The sequence below is a fragment of the Capra hircus genome, chromosome 12, assembly GCF_001704415.2.
Source record: "Capra hircus breed San Clemente chromosome 12, ASM170441v1, whole genome shotgun sequence".
In the NCBI taxonomy this organism is placed as follows: Eukaryota; Metazoa; Chordata; class Mammalia; order Artiodactyla; family Bovidae; genus Capra; species Capra hircus.
Genome location: NC_030819.1, coordinates 85,871,169 through 85,883,920, shown reverse-complemented (window position 1 = coordinate 85,883,920; position 12,752 = coordinate 85,871,169). Strand labels below are relative to the sequence as shown.

Here is a 12,752-nt window from a genome sequence, read left to right as displayed (position 1 = left end):
ACACCATCACTTCTAAGATTTTTTCCACAGACTTTTGTGATCCACACAGTCAAAGATGGTAGCAGAGCCAGTGAAGCAGAAGCAGATATTTTTTTGGAAATTCTCTTGCTTTCTCCATGATCCACCTATTTTCATTCTTTTTTTCTTAAATTTAAATTTATTTATTTTAATTGAAGGCTAATTATTTACAATATTGTATTGGTTTTGTCATACATCAACATGAATCTGCCACGGGTGTACACATGTTCCCAATCCTAAACCCCCCTCCCACCTCCCTCCCAATACCATTCCTGTGGATCATCCCACTGCACCAGCCCCAAGCATCCTGTATCCTGCATCGAACCTAGACTGGAGTTTCTTTTCTTATATTATATTATACATGTTTCAGTGCCATTCTCCCAAATCATCCCATGCTCTTCCTTTCCCACAAAGTCCAAAAGACTATTCTATACATCTGTGTCTCTTTTTCTGTTTCGCATACAGGGTTATCATTACCATCTTTCTAAATTCCATATATATGAGTTAGTATACTGTATTGGTGTTTTTCTTTCTGGCTTACTTCACTCTGTATAATCAGCTCCAGTTTCATCCACCTCATTAGAACTGAATCAAATGCATTGTTTTTAATGGCTGAATAATACTCCATTGTGTATATGTACCACTGCTTTCTTATCCATTCATCTGTTGATGGACATCTAGGTTGCTTCCATGTCCTGGCTATTATAAACAGTGCTGCGATGAACATTGGAGTACATGTGTCTCTTTCAGTTCTGGTTTCCTTGGTGTGTATGCCCAGCAGTGGGATTGCTGGGTCATAAGGCAGTTCTATTTGCAGTTTTTTAAGGAATCTCCACACTATTGTCCATAGTGGCTGTACTAGTTTGCATTCCCACCAACAGTGTAAGAGGTTTCCCTTTTCTCCACACCCTCTCCAGCATTTATTGCTTGTAGACTTTTGGATCACAGCCATTCTGTCTGGCGTGAAATGGTACCTCATTATGGTTTTGATTTGCATTTCTCTGACAATGAGTGATGTTGAGCTTCTTTTCATGTGTTTGTTAGCCATCTGTATGTCTTCTTTGGGAAATGTCTATTTAGTTCTTTGGCCCATTTTTTGATTGGGTCGTTTATTTTTCTGGAATTGAGCTGCATAAGTTGCTTGTATATTTTTGAGATTAGTTGTTTGTCAGTTGCTTCATTTGCTATTATTTTCTCCCATTCCAAAGGCTGTCTTTTCACCTTGCTCATAGTTTCTGTTGTTGTGCAGAAGCTTTTGATTTTAATTAGGTCCCATTTGTTTATTTTTGTTTTTGTTTCCAGTATTCTGGGAGGTGGGTCATAGGGGACCCTTCTGTGATTTATGTCACAGAATGTTTTGCCTATGTTCTCCTCTAGGAATTTTATAGTTTCTAGTCTTATGTTTAGACCTTTAATACATTTTGAGTTTATTTTTGTGTATGGTGTTAGAAAGTGTTCTAGTTTCATTCTTTTACAAGTGGTTGACCAGTTTTCCCAGCACCACTTGTTAAAGACATTGTCTTTAATCCATTGTATATTCGTGCCTCCTTTGTGGAAGATAAGGTCTCCTTAGGTATGTGGATTTATCTCTGGGCTATTTTGTTCCATTGATCTATATTTCTGTCTTTGTGCCAGTACCATAGTGTTTGATGACTGTGGCTTTGTAGTAGAGCCTGAAGTCAGGCAGGTTGATTCCTCCAGCTCATTCTTCTTTCTCAAGATTGCTTTGGCTATTCGAGGTTTTTTGTATTTCCATACAAACTGTGAAATTATTTGTTCTAGCTCTGTGAAAAATACTGCTGGTAGCTTAATAGGGATTGCATTGAATCTATAGATTGCTTTGGGGTAGTATACTCATTTTCACTATATTGATTCTTCTGATCCATGAACATGGTAATAATCACCATGTATTAGTGTCCTCTTTGATTTATTTCCCCAGTGTTTTATAGTTTTGTATATATAGGTCTTAAGTTTCTTTAGGTAGATATATTCCAAAGTATTTTATTTTTTTTCATTGCAATGGTGAATGGAATTGTTTCCTTAATTTCTTTTTCTGTTTTCTCCTTATTAGTGTATAGGAGTGCAACGGATTTCTGTGTGTTGATTTTATATCCTGCAACTTTACTATATTCATTGATTAGCTCTAGTAATTTTCTAGTGGAGTCTTTAGTGTTTTCTATGTAGATGATCATGTCATCTGCAAAAAGTGAGAGTTTTACTTCTTCTTTTCCAATTTGGATTCCTTTTATTTCTTTTTCTGGTTTGATTGCTGTGGCCAAAACCTATTTTCTTTCATAATCTTAAATAATGGATTCTTCTCAGTATATTTTATATATCAGTACCTCTTAAATATTGTCCAAACCCCTTCCACATTATATGTACTTTGTTAAAAACCTATTAAAGATCATCATGCCTATTAAAAATAAGCTTATTTGTGTTATGTAAAATTGAATTATCTGGACATCATTCGCATTTAAGATGCTGAGGTTTTAGTCACTCAGTAGTGTCTGACTTTTGCTGAGTCTATGGAGTGTAGCCCACGAGGTTCTTCTGCCCATGTAATTCTCCAGGCAAAAATACTGGATTTCCTTCTTCAGGAGATCTTTCTAACCAGGGATTGAACCCTTGTCTCCTTCATGGCAGATGGATTTTTTTTTACCATCTACCCACTGTATGTTTAAGGAAAAAAAGGTAAATTTTACTTTGTTCCTTTAACTATTTATCTAATGACACTGTATCAATACCTTTACAGATGATAAGGAAACCAGGAATTTTTGCATTTGTTTCTGTTTATTTTTGTTTCAACATAATGATTAAGATGTGAGAGAGGTGAGTATTTAATCTGGATTTTTTTTTTAAGTGGGGTACAGTTGCTTTTCAATGTTATGTTAGCTCTGCTGTGCAATGGAACAAATCAGCCATATGTGTGCATATATCCTTTCCCTCTCACCCTACATTTTGGCACCACACCCCTCTAGGTCACCGCAAGGCACCACATTGAGCTCCCTGTGGTGTACAGCAGGCTCCCACACACTATCTGTTTTACATCAGTTCAGTTCAGTTCAGTTCAGTCACTCAGTCATGTCCGACTCTTTTCGACCCCATGAATCACAGTATACCAGGCCTCCCTGTCCATCACCAACTCCCGGAGTTCACTCAAACTCATGTCCATCGAGTTGGTGATTACCATCCAGCCATCTCATCCTCTGTGGTCCCCTTCCCCTACTGCCCCCAGTCCCTCCCATGATCAGGGTCTTTTGCAATGAGTCAACTCTTTGCATGAGGTGGCCAAAGCATTGGAGTTTCAGTTTTAGCATCAGTCCTTCCAAAGAACACCCAGGACTGATCTCCTGTAGGATGGACTGGTTGGATTTCCTTGCAGTCCAAGGGACTCTCAAGAGTCTTCTCTAAGACCACAGTTCAAAAGCATCAATTCTTCGGTGCCCAGCTTTCTTCACAGTCCAAATGTCACATCCGTACATGACCACTGGAAAAACCATAGCCTTGACTAGATGAACCTTTGTTGGCAAAGTAATGTCTCTGCTTTTGAAAATGCTGTGTAGGTTGGTCATAATTTTCCTTCCAAGGAGTAAGCATCATTTAATTTCATGGTTGCAATTACCATCTGCAGTGATTTTGGAGCCCCAAAAAATAAAGTCTGACACTGTTTCCCCCATGAAGTGATGGGACTAGATGCCATGACCTTAGTTTTCTGAATGTTGAGTTTTAAGCCAACATTTTCACTCTCCTCTTTCACTTTCAGCAAGCATACAGAGCTTCATAACTCCCTCAGGGACAAACCCTGAAAAGAGATGGCATCATTCAGAGCACCAGGTCATTGAGTGGCATCTTCAGCATCCATCTTTGTCTACTTCAGAGGTAGGTCAACCAATGTTTGAGATCTCACTACACATCCCAGCATCATATCGTTTTTGGACTTCTTTGCCCTTAGGACTGTTTTTTCCAGACCCTGCATTCATTCATTGTCCAAGTTTCCCAGAGGTTACTTCACAGTGATCTATGTTGGGCACGCCATTCCCAAATCAGTCCAAATGCTTGAAACCACCCTAATGATGTAATTCCCTGGTTGCACCTTGCCAAGAAATGATTTGGCTAATAAATCCCAGAGTACTTTTCTTATGTAATTCTCTGGTCCTGTCCCAAGGGCCATAGTTGAAATAGCACATTTAGCTGCAAAGGAAACAGTGTCTATCTTTTGTGATGAACTCATGCACTTAAGACATTTTCTGTTCCATATTTAGGACAAAATACTTGATTCTCATGACCTGCAAGCTACAATTCCATTCTACCCCACTGAAAGCCAGCATTGCTCACACCTTACCTTCACAATGATCTGTACTGGCAAAATTCTACTTTTTAATTTATACTTTATATTGGGTTAGAGTTGATTAACAATTTTGTCTTAGTTTCAGTTGTACAGCGAAGTGATTTGTAATACAAATCCATGTATATATTCTTTTTCAGATTATTATCCCATATAGGTTACAGAGTCTTGAGTTCCCTATACTGTAGGGTAAGACCTTGTTGATTATCTACTTTATACATAGTAGTGTGTTTATGTTGATTCCAACCTTCTAACTTATTCCCTCCTCTGAAAAAACTACTGTTAAAGATAGTTTCCACTGCAATAAATGCAACTCTTATGCAATTTATTACACAGCGTACATTTTCACTACTGAAGGCTTTCTTCTCTCTTGCTAGTTCACCCTCTCTCTGACTACTCAACCTCAACTTTGAGTTTAGTTCTTTGTTTATATTGTCCAGTCCTATTTTTTTTCCCTCTGAGTCATTTGTGAGCCTCTCATCAAGGTATCATCCCAATAATTGTAGGCTTCATTTGCCATCTCTGACTCCCATTGCATGGCCTCCTTCAGGAACCGTGTGTAATGAGATTGTAACTTAAGTTAGTTTTTTTATCTCAGTTCCTTCGTTCTTCTCTGCAATTGGTATCCCCAAAAATAAGCATAACCAGGGATGGTAGTTAGATCATATACAGAATGATAGAGGCCATGAGCTCATACTGGTGAAAAGTTAGCAGAGTTTGTTGAATCAAAACTGTAATAGTTCTCATTGATTTGATAAGTATGTGTCTCTTTCTTCAGAGGCAGCAAATTTAACTTAGCTTGAAAACCTCTCTGAAGTGAAGTCGCTTAGTAGTATCTGACTCTTTGCCACCAAATGGACTGTAGCCTATCAGGCTACAGGGTCTATGGGATTTTCCAGGCAAGAATACTGGAGTGGGTTGTCATTTCCTTCTCCAGAGGATCTTTCCAATCCAGGGATCCAACCAGGGTTTCCCACATTGTAGGCAGATGCTTTACCATCTGAGCTACCAAAAATAAGCTATGACCTGGAGAAGCAGTTTAAACAAGATTGTGTCTATATGAACACTCAACTTACAATAACTGTCACCATCAACAAATCACTTCCTCCCTGGGCTTCATTTTCCACTGGTCAAAAGAGAGTTATGAATGTAATAATCACTATTGAACATTTCAGCTACCACGTGCTATATCTATGTCAATATGCTTCTATCAATAATTTCTATTTGGGATGATTTAAAAAGTATAACAGAGGGATGGGCTCTCTCTCTCTCTCTCTCATATATATATATATATTTACCAATGGATGGAAAAAATTACATCTCCAGTCCAATGGGTTACAGGAGGCCCAATCTCATAAATCAAACCCAATTAACTAACCTATGCAGAATTTTGACTTTAAGAGACATTTTGTTAAAAGGGATATTCATATAAGTTGATTTCCAGCTTTTTTGCATCAGCAGGGAATCAGATATTCTACACAATGCACAGCATTGAAAAGGCCAACAACAAATAAGTATTGTCTAAGATATAGAAGGTTTTCCCTGGTGACTTATATGGTAAAGAATCTGTCTTCAACAGACCCGGGTTCATTCCCTGGGTTGGGAAGATGCCCTGGAGAAGGGAATGTCACTCCACTCTAGTATCCTTGCCTGGAGAATTCCATGGACAGAGCATCCTGGTGGGCTACAATCCATAGAATCAAAAAGAGTTGGACACGTCTGAGCAGCTAACACAAGATGTGGAAAACCCAGATGATTCACACTGAAAAGTCATAGTGGCTGTGTGAATTGATATACTTTATAGAAAACCATATGAATATTTACTAAATCAAATTTTATTTTGAAATTTTAGATAGTTACCTATACAGTATTATTTTTAGGGACATCATTGACATCAAGGAAGTTTGTTTAGATACAGATTATTTATTTCAATTGTTTGCCTCCAAAGTCTTGCATTTTACATTCTATCTTCAGTCTCTCCTTCTATGCCCTCATGATTCAAAAAGGTATTCACGGGAAGCAATTTACGTTATTCAATTATCAGTAGTGCACTGCAATCCATGTTACAGATTTAGGGAGAATTAGTCATCATGACCTGAAAGGGCAGTCAGGTTTGTGAAGATAAGATGGGGTTCTGTAGCCTGAGGAAACATGGTATTCTTAGAGAAAGAGAAGCATCTGAGAAAAATAAGTCTGGAAATAAATCAGGTTATGGTAACGATGATTGACTTCACTCCGTCCAAATACACAACAGAGAAATAGAGAATGGAAATAAATTCTTAATGACCACAATATATATCATCATCTTATACATACATGCTGAAATACATTTAGCAATTACATAGGGTTTTTGAGATTTTTCTTGTCAATATCTGCCACAGAAGTACATTTGGTATTTTCATATTGAGGTCATCACATAAAGAAGAGAATACATTAAGGAAAAGCATTAATAATTGTAACAAAAATCTCTTTTCTGAAAACTATTAATTTAGTTGAATTTTGTCTGCAGGATATTCTAGCTTTATAGACACCAAGGGGAAATACTATAACAGTAAACAGTATGAAGACATAAACAAAAATAACTGAAAATCATTTGTTTTGTATTTACTCCAAGTTAGAGATCAGACAAAGTATGAAAGTTACTGGATTACTGGAATGCATAAACTTGTATATCTTTTCTTGTTTGCTCACATTTTACATTTATACATCTGTGACAATTAAATTAACTGCATTAAGACTGAAGTTTTAGAGGTAATATACATGATTATAGTACATTTGGGAAGAATATTCATCACCTATAGGTGTCTAAAGAACAAATATCAACCTGTGCTCAAAGGTATACAGCAATGACTCACATGTGTGATAAAATATTACAACAGATGGATAATGCAGAGACCAGCTCCTCAAAACTGTTAGGTTGTACAATGTCAAGGGACACCACTGTCTTTACTTCCTATTCCTTCCTGAAACTGCAACGAAGTGGTCCCCCACATCACGTTCTCTTCACCCCGACATTGATTATGTTCGAGTCAATGTGATGTAACTAAAACAGACGTCCTCCCAGTGTGACAGCTCTTCCTAGTTGCTCCTCTGCTCTCGGTCACTGCTGGACTGCTCCTTGGTTTAGAAATGGGACTTGTATGATCCATCAGTTCTCCCAGAAATCTAGGAGCCATACATCATTGTTTTGTGAGTTTTCAGGTGTCACTTTAACATAAACAAGCCGTAACATCTGAGAGACTATTTAGAGTTAATTTTAAGACAAATGTGTTTCATTGTGCTGTATTCAGGAATCTATTTTTGAGGTATTTCTATGGAAGTAAAGAAACAATGTCTACAGAATTGCAGAATATTATTCCCTCTGGGCTTCACTTTCTGTTTCATATTATGAGGCTATTATGTCAGGACATATGTGATAATATGTCAAATCTATAATAACATGCAGTGAAAATTGGATAATAAAATGAGTATAAGTGAAAAAGCAAAAATTGCAAGTTTTAAGTTATTTTAATAATCTTTGCTTCTAAACATCATTTATAGAATTTATTAATTTATTTTTAGGAATTTAATTCTATTTATTTATTTATTGGCCTGCCATGTGGTATGTGGGATCTTAACCCACACCCAGGGCGCCAACTGGAACCCTCAACTTCTGTGGTGGAAGTACAGAGTCTTAACCACTGGACCCTCAGGGAAGTTCCCACATAGAATTTATTTTAAGAAATATCTGACTTTGATAAACTATGTTGTTGTTGTGCAGTTGTTAAGTCATGTCCAACTCTTTGTGGCACTATGGACTGCAGCATGCCAGGCTTCCCTGTCCTCCACCGTCTCCTGGAGTCTGCTCAAACTCATGTCCATTGAATCGGTGATGCCATCCAACCATCTCGTCCTCTGTGGTCCCCTTCTCCTCCTGCCTTCAATCTTTCCCAGAATCAGGGTCATTTCCAATAAGTCATCTGTTCCCATTAGGTGGCCAAAATGTTGGAGCTTCAACCTCAGCATTAGCCCTTCCAATGAATATTCAGGACTGATTTCCTTTAGGATGGACTGGTTGATTTCCTTGTTATCCAAAGGGCTCTCAAGAGTCTTCTCAAACACCACAGTTCAAAAGCATCAATTCTTTGATGCTCAGCTTTTCTTTAAGGTCCAACTCTCACATCCATACATAACTACTGGAAAAAACATAGCTTTGTCTATACTGAACTTTGTCAGCAAAGTGATGTCTCTGCTTTTAATATTCTGCCTAGGTTGGCCATATCTTTTCTCCCAAGGAAACAGTGTCTTTTAATTTCATGGCTGCAGTCACCCCCTGAAGTGATTTTGTAGCCTAAGAAAATAAAGTATGTCACTGTCTCCATTGTTCCTCCATCTATTTCCCATGAAATTATGGGATTATATGCGATGATCTTAGTGTTTTGAATGTTGTGTTGTAAACCAGCTTTTTCCCTTTGCTCTTTAAACTTCATTAAAAGGCCCTTTAGTTCCCCTCACTTTCTGCCATAAGGGTGGTGTCATCTGCATATCTGAGGTTGTTTATATTTCTCCCAGCAATCTTGATTCCAGCTTGTGCTTCATCCAGTCCAGCGTTTCACATGATGTACTCTGTACATAAGTTTAATAAGCACAGTGATATATAAAGCTTTGACGTAACTCCTTTTTCAATTTTGAAATAGCACGTTGCTCTATGTTTGGTTCTAGCTGTTGCTTCTTGAGATGCATACAGGTTTCCTTGGAGGCAGGTAATGCGGTATGGTATTCCCGTCTCTTTAAGAATTTTCCACAGTTTGCTGTGATCCACACAATATGAAAATGCAGAAAGATGGTAAAATATATATATTTAATTTTCTCACATCACAAGTTTTATGGTATTAATAATTGAATATACACTGAGTGGTGTTATGTATATATATATATATATGTATGTATGTATATGTATGTCATTACATAATTCACTGTAACATTTTTATTTAAAAATTAAAAGCCAAGTGGTATAGAAAACAAAATCTAATTATCCGTAGGTAGTATATATATGTTCAGATATTTGCTGTTTTTACAAAATCTTTACTTTGTGAATGTGTTTATAGGGATGCTTGTGTGTCTGTGTAACTATCTAAGGGTGAATGGTTTTGCATTTGCTTTGTAATTTATAAAATGAAAATAAAGTGCCTGTATAGGGATTTGTGAACTGGATATAAAGAATGCTTGTTGATTGGTATCATTTAACTGTAATTTTTATTCCATTCACAATCAATTTACTTGTATGAAATGCCAGATGATAAACTACATTATGATGTTTGTTAACTATTCCCGAGAGACTAAGGGTTCACCATCAAGGGACCAGACACAGAGATGATTATATAATCTAGGTCAAGCAGGAGACAATGCTGAATCCTCCTACAGATAAAACTGCATGCAACAAACAAGTAAGGAGCTCTGGGACAAGTACTGATATCTTTGTTGTTTCTCTGATATATATTTGAGATTTCCTTAGGATTTTAATCCTTTTTTGAGAGAAAGCATGTTATATAAACAAAGGAAGATATGAAATATACACAAAATTTCATTTTACTTACTTTTTCCAATGTTTATTTTCCAATTTGCTCAGTTGCTGAGTCACGTCTGACTCTGTAACCGGACGGACTGCAGCACACCAGGATTCCCAGCCTTTCATTCTCTCCTTGAGTTTGTTGAAATTCATTTGCACCAAATTGTGTTGGTGATGCTATCTAACCATTTCATCCTCTGCTGCACCTTTCTAATTTTTTCCTAAATATTTCCCAGCATCAGGGTCTTTTCCAATGAGTCAGGTTTTTTCCCAGTGAGTTGGCTCTTTGCATCAGGTGGCCAAAGTATTGGAGCTTCAGCTTCAGCCCTTCCAGCAAGTATTCAGGATTGATTTCCTTTAGGATTAACTTGTTTGACCTCATTGCAGTCCAGGGGACTCTCAAGAGCCTTCTCCAACACCATACTTTGAAAATATCAATTCTTGAGATATACACAGATAAATATACATAGTCCAACACTTTTGTGATCCCATGGACTGTAGCCTGCCAGGCTTCTCTGTCCATGGGAATTCCCAGACAAGAATACTGGAGCGAGTCACCATTTCCTCCTCGGGGAGTCTGCCTGACCCAAGGATCAAACTCATGTCTTCTGCATCTCCTGCACTGGCAGGGAGATTCTATATCTCTGAGCCACCTGGGAAGCCCTATGTTCAACTCCACTTTTCTTATATTCTCACAGAATGTAAGAGGACGGGTATGATGTTGTATATCACTCAGTTGGTTTGGGTAAAGTATAACAAGGGGATATGAAATTCAATTGCCCCCCTAAGACAAGTGACTCCTAAATCAAGGATGACTGGTCTCAGAGATATTCAAGAGAAATATGGATCAATTAAAAGAATGAAACTATCAAAATTTTTAGAGAATTGGATGGGGACACCGTTCATGCATGATTGTCTCTGAGACTGTGAACATATGAATATTTGTATCATGTGTCTTACATAACTGACCTTGTGTTAAATATATCATGGTGAGAAGAGAAGACTTGGTCAGAAGGATCCACACAGTAAACCATACTGCCCTTCTTGCCTCTCTGTCATCTGTGCTATCAGCATATCTACAACTGGGTCCAAGAAGTTCTTCATGATTCATCTCCCCTATGTAGCAACAGCTCTCAGAGGCAAGAATATCAGCCCTGGATTATAATTGCCTCTCCACTCTAACATTTCATACATAGGCACCCTTCCACCCTCTTATGCTGAAGCTATCACCTTTCTGCTCCAGTGGGTCTTCAGAAACTGTCTATATGTCATATACTAAAGTTGAACAGACCTGAGAGTTTAATGGGGAAATGAGTTCTTGTTATGTTCAGAAACTTGCCATAGCTCTTCCTGCTCCACAGTCATGGAAGATGAAGAAATTGCAAAGCAATATATTCGTTATCTACATCATTCATTAACTATACTTCTCTATTACAGGATATGACACATCCATGCATCATCAAAACAAAACAAAGAGGAGATCTTGTCAGAAGACTTGGGTTATCTGGACCAACTAAATGTGAGAATCTTGGCTTCAATCTGAGAACACAAATTTCTTAATATTAGATTGAAGTAGCAAAAATGATCATAAATTCTATACAAATTGATGTGGAAATAGCCTGATTTAGCTTAGATGAATTTGTGCTGCAAACTCTACAGTGGTTTACAAATGTATCATTATTATTATCATTTTATCAGTTATATCCAGTTGGAAATATTTCCCAAAGGGTCAATTTAACTTCAAGGCATCTTAGCATTATTTATCTCTTCTTTTAATTACTGAAATATAGAAACAAATAGCAATTTGGCAATTAATACAGTAAGATGATATTAACCCTTCACTTCCATTTCCTTTTTCATAAATAGGAATTTCCCTGTGTGAGGGACGACTGCTGAGAACTGCACTGTGTTTACTGACTTCATATCATTAGGACTTTCTGGTAGATAAGATGTGCAGCAGGGGCTCTTTGTGCTCTTCCTGCTGATTTACTACATAACTGTGGTTGCCAGTGTCAGGATGGTCCTGCTGATCAAGAGGGACCCCAGACTGCACACACCCATGTATTATTTCCTGAGCAATCTGTCCCTCTGTGACATCTGCTATTCTTCTACTATCTCTCCCAAGATGCTGGCTGATTTCTTATCTGAGCAAAAAAGGATTCCGTATGATGTATATGCCATCCAGATGTACTTTTTTGGAACCTTTGCAGATGTGGAATGTCTCATGTTGGCTGTCATGGTTTATGACCATTATGTGGCCATTTGCAATCCACTTCTTTATACAATTACCATGTCCAGGGAAATCTGTACCTAGCTTGTGGTTATTGCCTACATTGTAGGCTTGGTTGATTTGGCAATCCACACGTGTTGTACATTTCAGTTGTCACTCTGCGATTCCAATATCACCAATATTTTTTTCTGTGACATCCCACCCTTACTAACCCTCTCATACTCAGATACATCCATCAATGAGATAATGCTGTTCATATCCAGTAGTTGTGATGTGGGGACAAGCATTATCACTGTCCTCCTCTCCTACAACTACATCATAGCAACCATCCTTAGGATGAACTCAGCAGAGGTGAGACACAAAGCGTTCTCTACATGTGCCTCACACTTAACTGCTGTGGCTATATTTCATGGTACACTCCTGTTCGTGTATTTCAGACCCAGCTCCAGTTATTCCACGGACACAGACAAAACAGCCTCTGTCTTTTACACAGTCGTCATCCCCATGTTAAACCCACGGAACTATAGATTAAGGAATAAGCATGTTAAAGTTGCCCTAAAAAAACAATCAGCACTAAATTATGTTCTGGGTGATACAATACTGTAAACCTA

General features: G+C 37.8%; 1 protein-coding gene across 1 annotated transcript in view; it reads left to right on the top strand.

Annotated features, from left to right (window-relative positions):
- Nucleotides 1–11,428, top strand: part of LOC102171501 (olfactory receptor 5W2-like) — a 28,154-nt gene extending 16,726 nt beyond the window's left edge. Inside the window, exon 4 of the mRNA XM_018056319.1 lies at nt 11,349–11,428. Within this exon, the coding sequence (XP_017911808.1) occupies nt 11,349–11,428 (80 nt within the window). The remainder of the gene's footprint in view (nt 1–11,348) is intronic.